The following is a 21,730-nucleotide window of genomic DNA, read 5'->3' on the forward strand; positions in this document are numbered from 1 at the left end:
ATTGCCAGTATAACCTGCCTTACCGAGCGTTTGGATTTACTCTGTTGGATTACCTGTTGCTATCTTGCTTTGTTTTTGGACTATTGAGTTTACGGATTTCCCCTGTCGGATTTGTTTGCTGTTCTGGACTGACTTCACGGTATTTGACCCACGGCCTGTGTTATCACTCTGCTATTTGGATTACGTTTTCATTTTGGACTGCTTTTCCGGTTATTGACCCTCTGCCTGTTTTACCGTGTATGTTTGCCGTTGTTTTTAATAAACTTCTGCAATTGGATTCTACACCGCCTCAGTGTCCACGTTACACATTTAGCCTATTTAACTGTGCAAAACAGTTCACTGGGCTGCTGGATATTGTAAATTAATAATTAAATAATTAAATTATTTTACATTTATTAAAGTACTAATAAACACACTAATTTGTACCACAATTGTTTTACCATTTACTGCACTTTGTTAAATGGGTCACACATCAGATGTGAACCGAAGTCTCACACAGACACAGGTCTTTCTTAACAAAAAAACTTTAAAATCAGAATATATATATATATATATATAAGATATTGAAATAAATTAGGTTACATATTCAAGAGGGTTGCCCAGGTGTAAGTTTAGGGTTAGGAGTTGGTTAGGACAATAATTAAGTGTATACAATTAAACAACTATATACAGTATTTCCTTACAAAATTGAATAGCAAGGGCTATAAATATTATGCGCTGTACATAATACATACATATATACAACAAATAAATAAAATAAAACAATAATATAATAATAATAATAATAATATTAATAATAAACTATAGGGTTCTAGAAATGCGGTCCTGAAACTACAGCCTCCTGTATTGCAGGAATACTCTACTCAAAACAACAGGCTTATTGAAAATGCACATTCAGTCTCTGCCAGCAGATGGCGCATTCGGAACTGCAAGATGTGTTTCCCTGATAACGCCAGTACACAAAGCAGCGCAGCAGTGGACTTTTTAAGTACCCACGGGAACCCTGCAGTAGTCATGTGGATGGGTAAATTTTACCCACTGACGGTTTTAAGTATCCCAACGACCCCTGGCAGTTAAAGTGTTTTAACTAAACAATTATAAGGAGGATTGTAAATAACAATTTTAGTCAAAGTCAGTGACTGGGAGACTTGAGTATTTTGTTTAAAATCTGTTATGTACATTTTAAAAGCAGCCACTGGTAAATTTTACACTGTGGTGGTTCTGGTGTGAAAATAGTGTGGCTTTGTATTAAAGCTGTTTATTGTGTCTCAACTGGTTCAGAGAATGACACGCAAGGCTTTACTAGAAGATCTTTCAGCTCAAACTCATTCATTGATTCTGTTTGTGCTCTTGTTTCTGCTGTGTGTTTAGAGTTGATCAGACTGGAAGCCTGCAACAGGATTCCCACCAACCAGATGATGAACTACAAAGAGTCATCAAAAACAAGCACAAAACCAGCATGAAAATCAGATATGAGAGATTATTTGAGGGACTGAAACTCCAGAAGAATAAAGCCCTCCTGAACAGGATCTACACACAGCTTTACATCATAGAGGGAGAGAGTGAAGGAGTAAATGAAGAACATGAGGTTTTACAGATGGAGAAAACACCCAGAAGACAACACTCACAAGACACTCCAATCAACTGCAATGATATCTTCAAAGCCTCACCTGAACCAGGATGTGACAAGAAAGATCAAATCAAGGCTGTTCTTACTAAAGGCATCGCCGGAATTGGAAAAACCGTCTCTGTGCAGAAGTTCATTCTGGACTGGGCTGAGGGAAAAGCCAATCAAGATGTAGATTTCATGTTTATGCTTCCATTTCGAGAGCTGAACTTAATTCAAGATCAGTCCAGTCTTCACAGACTTCTGCTGGATTTTCATCCTGAACTTCAAGATCTGGACCCAAAGATTTATGAGGAGTGTAAAGTTGTGTTCATCTTTGATGGTCTGGATGAAAGCAGAATCCCACTGATGTTTTCAGATAATCAGAAGGTATCTGATGTGACTGAGATTTCATCAGTGGGTATGCTGATGTCAAATCTCTTGAAAGGAGAGCTGCTTCCTTCTGCTTTTATCTGGATCACTGCCAGACCAGCGGTAGCCAATCAGATCCCCCCCAAATACATTAACCGCCTGACAGAAATTCAGGGGTTCAATGAGTATCAGAAGGAAGAATATTTCAGGAAGAGAATCCGTGACCAGCATCAAGCCAGCAGAATCATCTCATACATCAGAAGAGCAAGAAGCCTCCACATCATGTGCCACATCCCCATCTTTTGCTGGATGTCATCCACTGTGCTTCAGGAGCTGCTTAAAAAAGATCTGAGTGCAGAAATCCCTCAAACTCTGACTGAAATGTACATCCACTTCCTGCTGAATCAGATCAACATGAGGAATCGGAAGTATCAAGAGGGAGATCCAGAGAAACTCCTGCAGTCCAACAAAGAAATGATTGTGAAACTTGCTGAAGTGGCTTTCAAACAGCTGATGAAGGGAAATGTGATGTTCTATGAACAGGACCTGATTGAGAGTGGCATAGACGTCACTGATGCCTCTGTGTATTCTGGGATTTGCACTGAGATCTTTAAGGAGGAATCTGTGATTCATCAGAGGAAAGTCTACAGCTTCATTCATCTGAGTGTTCAAGAGTTTCTTGCTGCTTTCTATGTGTTTTACTACCAGGTGTCGACTACCATGAAGGCAATAATTTTTTTTGCGCTACATCATTTGCTTAAAGGAGCAGTAGATAAAGCTCTTGAGAGTAAAACTGGTCATCTGGATCTTTTCCTGCGATTTCTGCTGGGCATCTCACTGGAGTCCAATCAGAGACTCTTACAGGATATCCTGACCCACACAGTGGACACCTCACAAACTATTAGAGAAACAACACAGTACATTAAAGATAAAATTAAACAGGATCATCTCTCTACTGAAAGATGCATCAATCTGTTTCTGTGTCTTCTTGAAGTGAATGATCAGACACTGTACACAGAGATTGAGGAGTTTGTGAGATCAAACAAACCCTCAGAGAAGAAACTCTCTGCTGCTCACTGTTCAGCAATAGCCTTCATGCTTCAGTTGTCCGAGAAGGTGATGGATGAGATTGATCTGAAGAAATACAACACAACACAGGAGGGTAGAAGAAGACTCATACCAGCTGTCAACAACTGTAGAAAGGCTCTGTGAGTATTTATTTAATGTGCAATAGTTATAAACCAATGTTTCTACAGAGTAATTTTAAATACAACTTTGTTACATTGTGCAAGCAATATACACTTCTCATAAATCAAAAAGTAATTTGTAATCGAGGCATAAAAAACACAAACACCTGTGATAAGACGAGAAAATCAGCAGCAGTAAAAGTGTGTGTCTAATTACATGAAATAACACTTAATAATTAGCACCTATCAAAAAAATAATCTTTCATCATTTGGCCTAGTTTTTAATAAATAAATAATGATATGGTGTAATATATCATGTTTTTCTTCATCTGAGGTTGTTACCCGTTTTAAGATCTGTTAAGAGCCAAAAGAATTTTCATTATGTCCTAATACATAAAGCCATATAATTCAAATCTATCTGTCATATGCAAGTGTTCTTTCTCTCTTTCCTGTATTACAGTCTTTCTGGTTGTAATCTCAGTGGTGAATCCTGTAAAGTCATCGCTTCATGTCTAGAATCCTCAAACTCTCTGAGAGAGCTTGATGTGAGTAACAATGATCTGCAGGATTTAGGGGTGAAGCTGATCTCTGATGCTCTCAAGAACCCAAACTGTCAACTACAAATACTGAGGTTTGTAGGAGTATTATTTTACTGAGTGGCATATGAGTTTAATTTACAATACCCAATCTGTAGGTGATCGTTCTGTTGATGTATGTCTTTGTAGGTTATCAGGTTGTATGGTGACAGATAAAGGATGTGGTTATTTGGCTTCAGCTCTGAGTTCAAACCCATCACACCTGAGAGAGCTGGACCTGAGCTACAATCATCCAGAACACTCAGCACTTCAGCTGCGCTCTTATCAAAATGATCCAGACTATGCACTGAAGATACTCAAGTATGAACTCAAAACTAATACTGACATGCTGTCCTGTGTGTGCATGTGTGTGTGTGTGTGTGTACTTGTTTTTGCTACATTGTGGGGACCAAATATCAAGGATAGTAAAACCTGAAATTTTTGACAATGTTAAAAAATTATTAAAAATAGTAAATGATGTTTGTCTGAAAGTGTAACGATGCAAACATGTTTTCTGTGAGGGCTAGGTTTAGGGTTAGGGTTGGGTTAGGGGATAGACAATATCGTTTGGTCAGTATAAAATCTATAGAAGTCTATGGAAAGTCCCAAAACAAACATGTGGGTGTGTGTGTGTGTGTGTGTGTGTGATCTGAGCTACAATCACCCAGAACACTCAGCACTTCAGCTGCTCTCTCATACAATCAATTATACAAACTACACACTCATCAAACTCAAATATAAACATACTGTCCTGTGTGTGTGTGTGTGTGTGTGTGAGAGAGAGATATGGGTTTGGTTTATATATACTGGTGGGGACTTAAACCTGAATACACACAGACTTATGGGGACTTGTGTGACTGTGGGTACCTAAACTGAGGTCCCTATGGGTACAAAGTAAAAATGCAGAATGTTTACTGTGATTGGTAGGTTTAGGTGTAGGGTTGGTGTAGGGCGGTAGAAAATATGGTTTGTACAGTATAAAAACCATTATGTCTATGGAGAGTCCCTACAAGGATAGCTGTCCAGACTTGTGTGTGATTTGAGCTACGATCACCTAGAACATTCAGCACTTCAGCTGCTCTCTCATACTCTTAGTGATACAAACTACACACTCAATAAACTCAAGTATGAACACACAAAACTAATACTGACATGTATTACTGACATGTAGTTCAGGTAACTGGGGCGGCCATGGCAGAGCCTTTGTTTTGTGCTCAGTGACCCATTTTTATGTTGATTTGTGATGGTCTTTTTGGATCATTGATCTATTGGAAAATACAACCACGGCCCATTTTAAGGCTTTCTGACCCTAGGACTTAGCTGCAATTCTTTAGCTGTGATCCTTGGAATGTCTTTGGCCACTCAAATTATCTTCCTCACATTGCATGAAGACAATATATACGAAGTCAATATACTGTAGGCAGTAACATTTCCTGTTGATACCTTCTTCACTTCCTATTGCTCCCCATCGATGCACATCGCAGCGGCCTTGTACCCAGAAGTAGAAGGACCGAAATGGGAAGTAGTCAAGGTGAGCTGCAGCTTCATGTAAAAGCACAAAACTCATGAGCAAAGCACGCTCGTGGTCATGTTTTCGCAAGCAAAACATAAACCAACAACGAACGCTGCATGAGTGTAAGCATAGCCCAACACTGAACACAACGATCGCGTCAATCATTTGGGGAGGTTGGCCGCAACCAGAAGGACATGGAAAGAAAGGCGTGTTTATCAACACACAATCCCAACCATTTCATCTCTTTTAGAGAGCTTACTTTTTTAGGAGGAAGATTTGCTCTTCAAGATCGCCGTTGAAGCACCCAGGGGAACTCTCTCAACACTTACCTGTGTTTGAGAAGGGAGAGACCGCTGCTTGTGCCATAGACCCAACGACAAAGAGGTGAATGGTGCAGCTTCTCTCTGTGAGAAGCTGCACCATTCATCTCTTTGGTTCAGAAGAAAAGAACAAGTGAGCAGATGGTGGCCTATTTATACACAGATGCCCGGGGGCGTGGCCGACTATGCAAATTCTGCATACCCAATTTCATTGGCTTTTTCTCAAAGTTGTCAGAGGTGTTTGGGCTCAGGGAACCAAGGTTACATACGTAACCAGAGACGTTCCCTTTTGAGGAATTAGAACTGCGTCCTCTAGAGGTCGCTATGGGGAATGGTTATACCCATGCTGCCATGCTGAGGGGAGTGCAAGCCAGACACGAAAGGCAAGCACTAAGTACCAGCTCCACCTAAGTAAGGGGAGCTGCCCCTCATCAGCACCCCGTTCAGAAGTATCGAAGCGATACATAAGTCGAGTGTGGCCCAAGGTTCCGGGGCCGAACATCTCAAGAAAGGGTACGAAGCTAAAAAGCGTGATCCCCACCATACAGGATTTCAGAAAGAACACAAGAAGCTAGTGTGCGTTCTTACCACAATGTGGAATTTGGAATGTGTCCGGCAAGCCTGGACACTGAAATACCATTCAAGAAGAGGCTCTGGGAAGCAGAGAACACAAATCCCAAAAAGGGAGGTTCTGAGCACTCAGGGAGCAGAATCGTGCTCAAAGTGACCCTTTTTTGCAGAATTAGGGGAGCGCTACAAAGCTCAGTATGAGCGGCCTGAATGGGATGCCCTGGAGCAGAGGAGATAAAATTCTCAGGAGATCTGGTTGCTGAACAGGGTACAGCATGCTCACAGAAGACCCTCATCTTTGAGAGAAGCAAAGAAAGCTGACTTACATCATCCCACCAGGGGCTACCACCTGGAACAGAGCCATAGGGAGCGGAGGTCCTTCTCTCGGCATAGAGAGGAACTTGTGAGCTGCAATGTCAGGAGAGACATCACTGGGGGAGGGAAAAACTGCTGTCTACGGGGTCAGAGCAGTCTCCGCACACACAAGTGGCGAAAGGTAAAACACATCGAGCGGCAGCAAGCGGCCGATTAATCCAATGAGATGAAAGCTCAAACTCAGTAACCAAGGCGAGCATTTAGCAGCCACAGGGTAGATACCTCGCCAACAGAGGGAAGGACCTCTGTACGTTCCACTAGGAACGGTGTACTTAGACGGCCCTATTAGAGAGGGAAGCACTGCCATGCTCAACTCCTAACAGGAGGGATATAAGGGCAGACACAAGGTTAGTGACCTGTACTGCCGAAACCATAAAGCTCCAGAAAGCCTTGGATACCCATAGGGAGTAGTACAACTTCCGTACATGCTAATGTGACAGAAGCAGAGTCACATTGGGCGGCAGCAAGCGGCCGACTTATCCAATGTGACAACGATGGGACGCACAGCAGCTGTAGGTTAGGTACCTAACCTACTACAGAGGGAAGGACCTACCCACTCTGCCCAAAAATGGCTTGCTTAAATGACCTTGCATAGCAGGGAAGCACAGCCTGCTCATCACATCTCAGAAAGACATCATAAGGGTAGAGAAGAGATCTAAAGACCTAGGTTGCTGATTCTATGAGGCTCCAGGAGGCAAAGGCCTCAAATACCCATATAGGGTGGTACATCTTCCATACACGCATAATGTGATGGGAGGAAAAACACATCGGGCGACAGCAAGCGGACGATTATCCGATGAGGTCGCCATGGAGCATCAGCGGGCTTAAGGAAGGTACCTGACCCCCCCAGAAGGGAAGAATCTACCCACTCTACCGAAGGATAGTGTGCTCTGGAACACCTCGTCCCTATGAGGTGAGCACTACCCTGTCCTGAGATGAGTATTCAGAAGGGGGTATAGAACGAGATCCAGCATCAAGGGGGAGTCGAGTCGTTCTTTAGAAAAATGAGTTGAAAATCAACTCATATTAGATAAAGTGCTCTAGAACCTTCAGCCCGTAGCTGAGGCGAGCACCAAGGCTAGACCTCCATGGAGGGGAGCCTACCCAGGGCAACCAGCAATGGCTAGCAAGAGGCATCGTCATGCCCTGCCAAAGAGGGGCTTTAGCTATATCAACCCAAGTAGTCCATGCTTTCTTTCTCAAAAGAAAGCGTGGGCCCTGTTCTAGCCAACCCTCAGGTGTGCATGAACAGAATGGGCCTAATCATGCCTTTGATAGGCTGCCGCTCCTCAGAGTCAGCACTAAAAAAGGGGTTTCCGTGGAAACACCTTAAAGCATGAGGAATGGGTGAATAGCTCAGCAACAGGAGGCCCCTCAGGGCGAGGCATGAGAAGAGTACGATGCATTCAGCCAGAGATGTCAGGGGCATCTTGTGAAGAAACTTCCGAGAGCTTACCTAGAAGAGGAACAGAACAAGTCCTGGGGTTGCAGTAATGTAGCAATGACCCAACGTACAAGAACTACCTTGTAGTATCTAGTGGTTCAGCTGCAGAAAAAGTAAGCAAATCCTCCAAGCCTGATCTGGGATAGAGATATCAACAGCATCCAGGGGTCCCGTCCACAGGGGAGCATCCTACCCTGAAACATAGGAAGAACACAAAAGCCCAGCCGTACATACTGCAACAGAAGCCAAGAGGCTTAATAACAGATATCAATACAATGATAAGAAGAAAAAGGATCGTACTCACCCACCATGGTCCTCAAGCATGATTCATCGAAACAGTTTACTCAGGGACATGGATAAAGTCCGGACCATCAGTAAGGCTGTTCTATAAAAAATAGAACAAAACCCAACACATCATGTGGTCCAGCAGTAAGAGACTGCAGTTTTTAGCGCAGCAGGGGAATTAAAGAGGGGAGGTAGGGGCCGATGTTACCACCCCGAGAGGAAGGTGAGTCATGTTATTTTTTACTCTGGTCCAGACAAGAACGTTGGGAACGCCTCGCCTGGACCACTTCTCTCAGATCTTGACGACCTCCCCTCGGCCCGCGCCATCTCCTGGAACCACCCACAGGTGGAGGAGGGGCACGGGCCGCAACACTAGCCTTCTGAGCCTGTCTCTGATACTCAGACCGGGACGGGCCAGGACCCCTTTCATGTTTGGGCTCAGACCTGGTCCTTCGAGGAATGAAGGTTCTGAAAGCAGCAGAGCGTGCCTTTGCCTCCCTAAACTTCTCGATCACCGTCTCAACGGAAGTACCGAAAAGCTCAGAGGGCGAAACCGGCGCATCGAGGAGAAAGCCCTTCTCTTTATTCCCGAGGTCAGCCAGGTTTACCCAGAGATGCCTCTCCGTAACCACCATGGCCGCCATAGATCTGCCCATGGCAGTGGCGGCCTGCTTGGTGGCCTGGAGAGCCAAATCTGTGGTATGACGCAGCTCTGCTACCTCATCAGGGGAAAGCCCCTGGCCCTTATCCAGGTCCTTCAACAGGTCAGCCTGATAAGCCTGAAGCACCGCCATCGTGTGCAAAGAGGCCACAGCCTGACCCGCTGCCGCGTATGCCCTGCCATTCAAGCAAGATGTTCTCTGAAGGGGTTCGGTTGGCAGGGAGGGAGCCTTAAGAGATGATGCTTCACCTAAGGAGAGATAGCTAGCAAGCGTCTCTTCAATAGGAGGCATCGTCTCACAGCCATTTTCATGCATTCCCTCAATATTAGCATAACTAGTCTGCTGGAATCTATGAATATATGAAGAAAATGGTTTATTCCATGCCTTCACAACCTCCGAATGGAGATCGGGAAGGAATGGAAGGCTCACTTGAGCTGGGGGGGTTATGGTCAGAAAGGAAACGCTCGTCAAGACGACCCCGCGGTGCCATCTTTTTAACCCACTTCCACATAAGATCCAACCTTGCCGTGGCGCAATCCATAACCTCCAACAGCTCAGCATACGCGGGGCAGGAGGTTTGAGAAGATTCAGACGGCATTTCTTCATCTAACAACTCCTGTTCTTCCTGGGTAGAACCCAGTAGAGCACTGGCTGCTGGATCAGACAATGTGAGAGAAATCACATCGTCATCCTCCAACAGCTCACTCTCGTCCCCGGCTGACGAGCGAGACAGGGAAAACCCCTTATCTAGCTTATCGGCGAGATCCACCTGCGATTCCCACGAGCTCAGTTTCCTCCCTGCCTCAGCAGCGGCAGGTCCCAAACCGCGGGGAGCAGATGGCTGTCCCTCTTTCCTCGAAAAGACAATTCTTCATAAGAAGAAGCTCACAGTGCACGCAAATCGCCCCCTCGAGGACATTGCGTGCGTGCTCCCTCGCCTAAACACATGACGCAAAGATCGTGTGTGTCATCTGGTGTCAAGAATCTAGAACACGGATCCGCACACTTCTTAAACGCCTTGCTAGTGCTGGCCATAATAGGTAAGAAGAGAAAGCTTACCGGTAGAAATTGCAGGCTTCAAACAAAACAGTCGCTGAAGACGAAGAAGAGGATGTTGTGTTCAACCGGCGCCCTTTTATACAATGCGGTTGCGCTGGTATGACGTGCCTGCAGTGACGAGTCGCACCGGCAGTGACGTCATAGACTGTCGCCGGCCAGTACCGTGTAGTTTTTGTATATAACTTCAGACACGGGTCACGTAGGAGACGTTCCCCCATAGCGACCTCTGGAGTTCGAGGAGTTCGAGTTCCTCGAAAGGGAACATTTAGGTAACACTTTAGTATAGGGAACACTTTTAGGTAAAACTTTAGTTTAGGGAATTCTTACTGTTAACTAGTTACTTATTACCATGCCTATTACTAACATATTAGCTGTTTATTATTACTTATAAAACACCTATTCTTCATGACCACATTCTACATCCCTAATCCTACCCAATACCTGAACTTAACAAATACCTTACTAACTATTAATAAGCAGCAAATTAGGAGTTCATTAAGGCAAAAGCTGTAGTTAATGGTTTGTTAATAGCAAGAACTAGACCTTAAAATAATGTGTGACCAACATTTACTGTCTATTGTGTGTCTTTCTAGTATCGACCATGGAGGACATTACAGGATCACACCAGGACTACGAAAATGTAGGTCAAGTCCATTAAATTAATAATTTTAAGTCACGTTATAGGCTAATTCTGTGAATGTTTATGGGATCTCCAAAAGGACGTATGAAGTTATGAGGTCCCAGTCAGTAGTAACCTAGTGAGTCATTTTTATGGTTATGGATATGTTACATTATGGTTACACTATCAACTGCAGCCATACCAATATAAATCACCGCTTTTACAATTCTAAATGTTCTCTCCCTTTAATCCCTGTTCTTGCGTTCAGGGTTCTGTGATCTCACACTGGATCCAAACACAGCAAACGGTCTTCTTATTCTATCTGAGGAGAACAGGAAGATCACATGTGTGGTAGAACAGCAGTCATACCAGGATCATCCAGACAGATTTAACGACTGTGAACAGGTTTTGTGTAAAGAGAGTCTGACTGGACACTGCTACTGGGAGGTCAACTGGAATGGATATGCTTACATATCTGTGTCATATAAAGGAATCAGCAGGAAAGGAGGAGGAGATGACTGTAGATTTGGATGGAATGAAAAGTCCTGGAGTCTCTTCTGTACTGTTGATAGGTTCAGTGCATGGCACAATAACAGAAATATGAACATGCCTGTTCCTTCACCCCCCTCTTCAAAAATAGGAGTATATCTGGACTGGATGGCCGGCACGCTGTCCTTCTACAGTGTCTCTGACACACACACACTCACACATATACACACATTCAACACCACATTCAAAGAGCCTCTCTATGCCGGATTTAACGTGTATTCCTCATCGTCCACATTGTCTCTATGTGGCGTTGACCAGCCTCCTGTGAAAAACACCTGAGACATACACACACACATTTTCATACTCGTTCTGAAACGTGAAACATGTTTTCCAGTATTAATGACAGTTACAGAAACTCTTTTATAGTAATATAAAAGTACAGGAAAAAAAATGATGGGCGCAGAATATTGTTGCTTTTCACTCAACCAATCAATCCCCATGCTAATGGAGAATAATCATTGAACAAATCTAGTAAATTGTTTTAGGTTGCCTTACTGATTGATGTGAGAGTTACATGTGTGCTATTAAGAAAGCATTTAGTATTTGGCAGAGGTGGGACCAAGTCATTGTTTTGCAAGTCACAAGTAAGCCTCGAGTCAAATCCCGAGTCAAGACAGACAAGTCCCAAGTTAAGTCCCGAGTCAAGACGGGCAGGTCCAAGTCGAGTTGCAAGTCCTCAAGTTTAAGCTTCAAGTCCTAAACAAGTCATTAGTACTGTTTGCCAAAATTAGTGTCTCTGTATTAATTACTACAGTAAATTTAAAGTCAATAATAGTCTATAGTAAGTATAATTATAAAGATGTAATAATTGTGTTTAATGTATGTAATAAAAGTGTTTAGTTGAGGAATTATTCATTGTTTGTGAACAAATATAGGCGTAATTGAATTTGTTGTAAGTCCACTGTTTCATTTGTTAATGATTCAGTGATTTTAAAGAATCAGTTGAGTCGAATATTTAATAACTTGCTAATACGTAATACAGATGTTATCACCACCTACTGGAATAGACATAGATTTACTGAGATAATTGTTGGGTATTATTTAAAGTATTTACAAAACATGTATAGTACTTGATACGTTGGTACAGAACGTTAATTACTGGGCAAAGAGATTCATAAAATGAAGCGGAAAAGTAAATATATAACAAATACATACATATAACAATAGTTGTAATGTATACAAAAGTTAAATAAAAATAAGAAACCATCAGTGAATGGGTTTAGAAGATGGATTGGATGAGTTTTCTTATAGCTCTATATTATTTTAAGTTCTTATAGACTATTCCTTCAACAAATCCTATTGATAACTGTTACATGTGTCTGTGACATTTTATATTCTAAGTCCAAAGGTGGCGTTGGGGGGGATTCCCATTCCTCCAGAGTTGTGTGACGTCATCGAGAATTCCGGATAAATAGGCTGCTTCCTATTGATCTCGCGGGCGCCTCTTTCATCGCCCCTTGGGGATTATTTTGTTTTTCTACGCTTGGGTTTAGTTTGTAACTTTGTATTTTGGATATGTGATATTCTTTGTTGTTTAATCAGTAGCGTGCACATTTTGTTTAGTTAGAAAAAGCTGAGCGAGGGAAGCAGTGGTCTGGAAGACTACCCTCCGAGAACAGGTGTAGTCTGGCGTTCTGCTTTCTTAGCTTTCCTACTTGTGGATTAATATTATTTCTTTGTTCTTGTTCATTAGATTTTGTTTATTCCTTTGTGAATTATCATTCTTGGTTTTTTGTTTTTGTTTTTTTGGATGTTTGAGTTGAATTCCGTTATTGGAATAAATGGAGGCGTCTTGAAATTCACATCAGACGTGGTGATGACTCTTTTATATGTTTGGCCTGTATTCTTTATTTAATTGTTTGATTTAACAAGCTTTAAAATGGTTATAGGCCGTAACAATAACAAATTATTGAAATTTCATGCTGTCACGGAGATGAGCGCAATTATAGTTATAATCATGGCGAGGCGCTGTCTTTGTTATTCTACATTCAAACTGAACTGTTCATATTTTAATAATTCTAGGGGTTGAGTTAATTATGTTGAGTTATGATTTATATGTCTTTTGGCACAAGCCTAAACTTAAGGTCGCCGTGATTTTGCCAAGTAAGACATATTCCTGGATCAACATCTTTTGTTGATCCTGGTTCAACATTACAGTAAAAAAATATAGACTTAACCCAATCCCTACGCCTACACCTAATTCTAACCATAATTTATTCCTAATATCAGAGGGATATGATAGCTGATTAGCAAGGGTGTAGAAGAATCTGACTCTGCCTAAGCCTAAAACTGACATTTCATGAAAAGTTATTCCTCAGTTCTGATTGGTTGATTGAAATGTTCCAGATCAACAAGGATGTTGATCCAGGAACATGTTGTACTTGGTGAAATCACGTTCACCTAAATGGAACATGTCTGGCACCACACCGTTCAGCAGTTTCAAGAAATGAGGTATGCAAAATTATTCACGGCAAAACTGTAGCTATTCCGATATACAAATATATACAAGTAAATGTATTTTGTGTTTTAAACAACTTATAATGATCACAGTTGATGGCTTAGTTTAGGGGCTATACGTGCGCTACCATTTAGTAGAGCCTGTCCGATTTACAGCACGTGAATTCATCCATTTCTTGAAAGACAAAAAAGTGAGGGGCTGGTAAACAGGAAGAATAGAGTGGACTTTATATGTAGGCTACATGCAAGTGTTTAATGTGGAAAAATCGAATTATGTTTGAAAGGTTTAGCCTATTATTAGGCTACTACCGTTTCAATATACATCGGCGTTGTTCCTTCTTATTATTGTTATAAGTGGTTTATAGTAATTATGTGATTTAAATGTAATTCTAAAACATTAAATATCCTAAACATTATGTGGATAAAAACAATACAAGCGCTCACTTAGCAACTCCCTCTCTGGCTCAGTGTCAAAAGCTGTGCTAATCATACCAGTGTGATCATACGCTTCAGTAACCAGCCTATATTGATCAGAACATTTTTTTATTTTTATTTTTACATTTATTGCTTTATTGTATATTAAATAATTATGTTGTTCTGTCAAATTGTGTTATGCACATTAAGTTTTATAAAAACACACTGTCAAATATTGTCAACAGTGGAGTAAAGTTGTTACAGTCCAAATGAATTAGATTGAATAGCTGTCAGCTGCTAAATTTAAGTACACAATTAGATAATGCCAATTTAGGTCAACCAATTACCAAGCAATGCTTAATTTTGTTAAGTCTGTGGTGTAGAAAGGCCGCATTAGCAATTAAAGAAAAAAAAAATACTTAAAACAAGGTCAGGTCAAAGTGCCTGAAATTCAGACACATGGTCAGGTCAAGGTCTCAATTTTACTGGTAGTCCACTATATGAAGAATCTTTGGGTATAATATGTCACGATTTATATATGTAACGTGGGGAGGGAGATGAGAGGCAAGCGAATCCACATGCAAGCTTTTATTGTGTCGAGACAGAGACATAGTGGAAACAGGCAGGGTCTTAATAATTTTTGGTTTGACTCTTTAATATTTCATTCATATTTCATAACAGGTGTTAGTTGTCAGGGTTATGTTCTGTTTTGTCTCGTTTTTTCCTAGTGTTTTTACCTTGTGTTTCTAGTGTTTGGTTTAGTCTTTGTCTCCCCCCTTGGTTTGTTTAGTTTTGGTTTAGTCCAGGTTTCCCCCCCTTAGGTTTGTTCTTTTGGTTCAGTCTTGCCCTTATTTGTACTTCCCCTCGTTTCCTCGTTTGTGACCACTCCCCTGTTTCTGTGTATTTAAGTTTGGTGGTGCCCCTGGTCTTTGTCGGTGATTGTATTGTTTCACAGAGTGTTTCGTTGTGGTTGCTGGTCTCTGCTGTTCTCCCTCGGTTCCTGTTCTTTTTGGATTGTTTAATAAACTTGCAATTATTGGATTCCGCTCTCCTCCTGTTCATTCTCGCACACGACGACATACCCGTGACAGAATCACCGACCTCAAGGACAACAACATGGATGCCGAGAGGAGGATCATGGGCATTCGTCGGGGATTGAGGCCGGTGGAACGATATGTGGAGGAATTTTTGGAGGTTTGTCATCTGGTGAGTTGGAGCGATGCGATGATTAATACATGTTTTCTAATGGGGCTAAATAATTCCCAGTTGCTCAGTTCCATACCCTATGAGGATCGCTATAAACCGGTTGCTGAATTTATCAACCAGGTCCTCACCCTCAGTCATTCCGGTTTTTTACGTTGATGTGAAAGATTCCGATCTTTCCCCATTAGAGAACACGTTGCCGCTCCAGCCCACCATCAGCCAGCTTCCTCCACATGCCGTCCCGACCGGTCCGCTCCCTCTGGTCTTCCTGCGCTTTCTCCTGTTCGTTATTCCTCCTCTCGCATCGTCAGTCCGGAGATCGCGGCCAGCCCTCCGAGGTAATGGCCAACCTTGATGGCCAGTGTGCTAGACTCACCACTAATGTCTGTACGCACCGCCAAGCCCGAGTCTGCACGCAAGATGGCCGCCGCCACGCCAGAGTCTGCACGCAAGATGGCCGCCGCCACGCCAGAGTCTGCTCGCAAGAGGGCCGCCACGCCAGAGTCTGCTCGCAAGAGGGCCGCCACGCCAGAGTCTGTTCGCAAGATGGCCGCCACGCCAGAGTCTGCATGCAAGACGGCCTCCGTTCCTGAGCCCCCGGCCAAGATGGCCTCCGTTCCTGAGCCCCCGGCCAAGATGGCCTCCGTTCCTGAGCCCCCGGCCAAGATGGCCTCCGTTCCTGAGCCCCCGGCCAAGATGGCCGCCAAGCCTGAATCCCCGGCCAAGATGGCGTTCTTGCTAGAGCGCCCTCAAGTGACCGCGCCGCCAGAGCCCACGTCTCCTTTGTCACTTCCTGAGCTTAGTCAAGACTCAGCTCCATTTCCTGAGCCAAGGCAGGACACAGCTTCGCTTCCAGAGTTAAGTCAAGTTGCAGCTATAGTCCCAGTGTCAAGTCAAGCTGCTGCTGTTGTTCCAGTGTCAAATAAAGTGACCGCTGTTGTTCCAGAATCAAGTCAAGCTGCAGCTGTGTCTTCTGAGGCAAGTCATGTCGCAGCTGTGTTTACTGAGTCAAGTCAAGTTACGGCGACGCTTCCCGAGTCAAGTCAAGGAACGGTTACGTTCCCCGAAGCAAGTCAAGTGGCAGCTGCGACCCCTGAGTCAAGTCTAATCAAAGCTGTATCTTCTGAGTCAAGTCAAGTTCCAGGTGCGTTCCCTGAACCAAGTCAAGCTACGGCTGCTGTTCCAGTATCAAGTCAAGTTAACACTGTTGCTCCTGTCTTAAGTCAAGTTACAGCTGCATTTCCTGAGTTCAGTCAAATTTCGGAAGCGCTCACTTAGCAACTCCCTCTCTGTCAGTGTCAAAAGCTGTGCTAATCATACCAGTGTGATCATACGCTTCAGTAACCAGCCTATATTGATCAGAACATTTTTTTATTTTTATTTTTACATTTATTGCTTTATTGTATATTAAATAATTATGTTGTTCTGTCAAATTGTGTTATGCACATTAAGTTTTATAAAAACACACTGTCAAATATTGTCAACAGTGGAGTAAAGTTGTTACAGTCCAAATGAATTAGATTGAATAGCTGTCAGCTGCTAAATTTAAGTACACAATTAGATAATGCCAATTTAGGTCAACCAATTACCAAGCAATGCTTAATTTTGTTAAGTCTGTGGTGTAGAAAGGCCGCATTAGCAATTAAAGAAAAAAAAAATACTTAAAACAAGGTCAGGTCAAAGTGCCTGAAATTCAGACACATGGTCAGGTCAAGGTCTCAATTTTACTGGTAGTCCACTATATGAAGAATCTTTGGGTATAATATGTCACGATTTATATATGTAACGTGGGGAGGGAGATGAGAGGCAAGCGAATCCACATGCAAGCTTTTATTGTGTCGAGACAGAGACATAGTGGAAACAGGCAGGGTCTTAATAATTTTTGGTTTGACTCTTTAATATTTCATTCATATTTCATAACAGGTGTTAGTTGTCAGGGTTATGTTCTGTTTTGTCTCGTTTTTTCCTAGTGTTTTTACCTTGTGTTTCTAGTGTTTGGTTTAGTCTTTGTCTCCCCCCTTGGTTTGTTTAGTTTTGGTTTAGTCCAGGTTTCCCCCCCTTAGGTTTGTTCTTTTGGTTCAGTCTTGCCCTTATTTGTACTTCCCCTCGTTTCCTCGTTTGTGACCACTCCCCTGTTTCTGTGTATTTAAGTTTGGTGGTGCCCCTGGTCTTTGTCGGTGATTGTATTGTTTCACAGAGTGTTTCGTTGTGGTTGCTGGTCTCTGCTGTTCTCCCTCGGTTCCTGTTCTTTTTGGATTGTTTAATAAACTTGCAATTATTGGATTCCGCTCTCCTCCTGTTCATTCTCGCACACGACGACATACCCGTGACAGAATCACCGACCTCAAGGACAACAACATGGATGCCGAGAGGAGGATCATGGGCATTCGTCGGGGATTGAGGCCGGTGGAACGATATGTGGAGGAATTTTTGGAGGTTTGTCATCTGGTGAGTTGGAGCGATGCGATGATTAATACATGTTTTCTAATGGGGCTAAATAATTCCCAGTTGCTCAGTTCCATACCCTATGAGGATCGCTATAAACCGGTTGCTGAATTTATCAACCAGGTCCTCACCCTCAGTCATTCCGGTTTTTACGTTGATGTGAAAGATTCCGATCTTTCCCCCATTAGAGAACACGTTGCCGCTCCAGCCCACCATCAGCCAGCTTCCTCCACATGCCGTCCCGACCGGTCCGCTCCCTCTGGTCTTCCTGCGCTTTCTCCTGTTCGTTATTCCTCCTCTCGCATCGTCAGTCCGGAGATCGCGGCCAGCCCTCCGAGGTCATGGCCAACCTTGATGGCCAGTGTGCTAGACTCACCACTAATGTCTGTACGCACCGCCAAGCCCGAGTCTGCACGCAAGATGGCCGCCGCCACGCCCGAGTCTGCACGCAAGATGGCCGCCGCCACGCCAGAGTCTGCTCGCAAGATGGCCGCCACGCCAGAGTCTGCTCGCAAGAGGGCCGCCACGCCAGAGTCTGTTCGCAAGATGGCCGCCACGCCAGAGTCTGCATGCAAGACGGCCTCCGTTCCTGAGCCCCCGGCCAAGATGGCCTCCGTTCCTGAGCCCCCGGCCAAGATGGCCTCCGTTCCTGAGCCCCCGGCCAAGATGGCCTCCGTTCCTGAGCCCCCGGCCAAGATGGCCGCCAAGCCTGAAGCCCCGGCCAAGATGGCGTTCTTGCTGAGCGCCCTCAAGTGACCCGCCGCCAGAGCCCACGTCTCCTTTGTCACTTCCTGAGCTTAGTCAAGACTCAGCTCCATTTCCTGAGCCAAGGCAGGACACAGCTTCGCGTCCAGAGTTAAGTCAAGTTGCAGCTATAGTCCCAGTGTCAAGTCAAGCTGCTGCTGTTGTTCCAGTGTCAAATAAAGTGACCGCTGTTGTTCCAGAATCAAGTCAAGCTGCAGCTGTGTCTTCTGAGGCAAGTCATGTCGCAGCTGTGTTTACTGAGTCAAGTCTTTGTCACTTCCTGAGTCAAGTCAAGGAACTCAGCTCCATTTCAAGTGGCAGCTGCGACCCCTGAGTCAAGTCTAATCAAAGCTGTATCTTCTGAGTCAAGTCAAGTTCCAGGTGCGTTCCCTGAACCAAGTCAAGCTACGGCTGCTGTTCCAGTATCAAGTCAAGTTAACACTGTTGCTCCTGTCTTAAGTCAAGTTACAGCTGCATTTCCTGAGTTCAGTCAAATTTCGGAGTCCAGCCAAGTTGCAACTGTGTTACCCGAGTCAAGTCACGTCACGGCTGAGTCAAGTCACGTCACGGCTGAGTCAAGTCACGTCACGGCTGAGTCAAGTCACGTAACGGCCGAGTCCAGTCAAGACACAGCTCCACTTCCTGAGTCAAGTCAAGCGGCCGAGTCAAGTCAAGCGGCCGAGTCAAGTCAAGCGGCCGAGTCAAGTCAAGCGGCCGAGTCAAGTCAAGCGGCCGAGTCAAGTCAAGCCACTGTTGCAGTTCCTGAGTCGAGTCAAGCCACAGCTGTAGTCCCAGCGTCAAGTCAAGCCACGGCTGTAGCGGCTGAATCGAGTCAAGCCACGGCTATACTTCCCGAGTCAAGTCAAGCCACGGCTGTAGCTGCTGAATCGAGTCAAGCCATGGCTGTAGTTCCTGAGCCGAGTCAAGCCATGACTGTACTCTCTTCCACCAGAGAAGCCGCGCCCATGCCCCCAGAGGTGTCAGCCCCGGCTGTAGAGCCTCCTATGGGGGCGGCGTCAACCCATAAACTCTCTGCTTCTCCCCTTCCTCTGTTCACCTCCTCTATCCCTGCTCTCCCCAGGTCCAGGCCGTGACGCAGTTGCTCGCGCTGCCCAGGGAGGCCCTAGCGCGCCCTCCTGCGCGCCCTCCAGAGTCGGCTCCTCCTCCAGCGCGCCCTCCTGCGCGCCCTCCAGAGTCGGCTCCTCCTCCAGCGCGCCCTCCTGCGCACCCTCCAGCGCGCCCTCCAGAGTCGGCTCCTCCTCCAGCGCGCCCTCCTGCACGCCCTCCAGAGTCGGCTCCTCCTCCAGCGCGTCCTCCAGAGTCGGCTCCTTCTTCAGCGCGCCTTCCAGAGACGGCTCCTCCTCCAGCGCGTCCTCCTGCGCGCCCTCCAGAGTCGGCTCCCCCTCCAGCGCGCCCTCCTGCGCGCCCTCCAGAGTCGGCTCCTCCTCCAGCGCGCCCTCCTGAGTCAGCGCGCCCTCCTGAGTCAGCGCGCCCTCCTGCGCGCCCCCCTCCTCCAGCACGCCCTTCAGCGCGCCATCCAGAGTCTGCGCGCGCTCCTCCTCCAGCGCGCCCTCCAGAGTCTGCGCGCGCTCTTCCTCCAGCGCGCCCTCCTGAGCCAGCACCTTATCCAGCGCTCCCTAGGGCTGTCAGAACCATAAAATCCCCCAAGAAAATTTTGGGGGGGGGCTACTTCCCTGTTCAGCCATGGCCTCCTGAACTGTTTACCCGGCCATGGCTTCCCGAACCCCTGGACCCGCCATGGCCACAAGGACTGTGTGCTTGGCCATGGCTCCCCGAATCCTCAGACCCGCCATGGGCCCCTGAGCTCCCTGATCCGCCCTGGAGGCCGTCTCCACATCCGGTGCCTCCTGTGTCCCTGCCTACCGGCCTCCAGAGCACCCACCCCCCCCACCCCAGTGTGTGTTACGGCGCGAGTCGCGCCTTGTAGGAGGGGGGGGTAATGTCAGGGTTATGTTCTGTTTTGTCTCGTTTTTTCCTAGTGTTTTTCCCTTGTGTTTCTAGTGTTTGGTTTAGTCTTTGTCTCCCCCCTTGGTTTGTTTAGTTTTGGTTTAGTCCAGGTTTCCCCCCCTTAGGTTTGTTCTTTTGGTTCAGTCTTGCCCTTATTTGTACTTCCCCTCGTTTCCTCGTTTGTGACCACTCCCCTGTTTCTGTGTATTTAAGTTTGGTGGTGCCCCTGGTCTTTGTCGGTGATTGTATTGTTTCACAGAGTGTTTCGTTGTGGTTGCTGGTCTCTGCTGTTCTCCCTCGGTTCCTGTTCTTTTTGGATTGTTTAATAAACTTGCAATTATTGGATTCCGCTCTCCTCCTGTTCATTCTCGCACACGACGACATACCCGTGACATTAGTATGGTATGTGCTTATATGGTAATCTTTTTTTAAACAACAAATGTAATGTGGTCCCACAACATAACAAATCATATTTAATATTACATATCATGTTGTTGTTGTTGTTGTTGTTGTTTTACATTCAAACCTCTCCTTTAATGACCCCCTGTGTTTATTAAAAAGATTGATTGTTGAAATGGAAGAATGATTTAATAAAAAATAAATGAGAATGATTAGTAATTGTTTTTTATTGACCTGATTAGCTAAGCCCTCAAAACATTTTAGTGTTTAGTGGTACAGTTTTGCATGATTTGTAGATTATTGCATTCTTAAGGACTCTACACTTACATTTCTTTTCAGGAGCACTACTGTTAAGTCAAGTCAAGTCAAGTCACCTTTATTTATATACCGCCTTTAACAATACAGAATTGTGACAAGGCGGCTGTACAGTATTAAATAGGAAACAGTACATCAACAATGCCAAAGGCAACATTAAACACTCACATTATAGGTAAAGGTAGTTAATCAAAAACAATAAAATAAAATGCAATATTGTGTTAAGAGAAAGTGTCCCCAACTAAGCAAGCCAGAGGCGACAGCGGCAAGGAACCAAAACTCCATCGGTGACAAATGGAGAAAAAAAAAACCTTGGGAGAAACCAGGCTCAGTCGGGGGGCCAGTTCTCCTCTGGCCAAAGTTCCCGTGGTCTTGTGCCGACAGCCGTCTAGGTGATGTGGTCTTTAATGTGGATCCGTCTCTGGGGCTCATCTAGTTGATGTGGACTCCGCTGACATTCAGGGCTGTAGAGGTCGTCTCTAGGTGCTGATCCACCGTCTGGGCTGGGTTCGGACTGGATCCGGGGGACTGCAGTGACCATCTGATCTGGATACGGACTGGATCTGGTGGTTAATGTGACCTCGGAATAAGAGAGAAACAGACTAATATTAGCGTAGATGCCATTCTTCTGACGATGCACCGAGTACAT

At 44.9% G+C, this 21,730-nt stretch overlaps 1 protein-coding gene across 1 annotated transcript; it reads left to right on the top strand.

Annotated features, from left to right (window-relative positions):
* Positions 1–1,371: 1,371 nt before the first annotated feature.
* On the top strand, positions 1,372–13,516 carry LOC127158088 (NLR family CARD domain-containing protein 3; the record flags this gene model as incomplete). The annotated part of the gene is made up of 5 exons (XM_051101241.1): positions 1,372–3,186; positions 3,626–3,796; positions 3,891–4,061; positions 10,562–10,608; positions 10,856–13,516. Coding segments are annotated over 5 exons (2,764 nt in total), but the record flags the coding sequence as incomplete, so codon positions are not given.
* Positions 13,517–21,730: the final 8,214 nt, after the last annotated feature.

The sequence above is a fragment of the Labeo rohita genome, unplaced genomic scaffold (genome assembly GCF_022985175.1).
Source record: "Labeo rohita strain BAU-BD-2019 unplaced genomic scaffold, IGBB_LRoh.1.0 scaffold_1332, whole genome shotgun sequence".
NCBI lineage: Eukaryota > Metazoa > Chordata > Actinopteri > Cypriniformes > Cyprinidae > Labeo > Labeo rohita.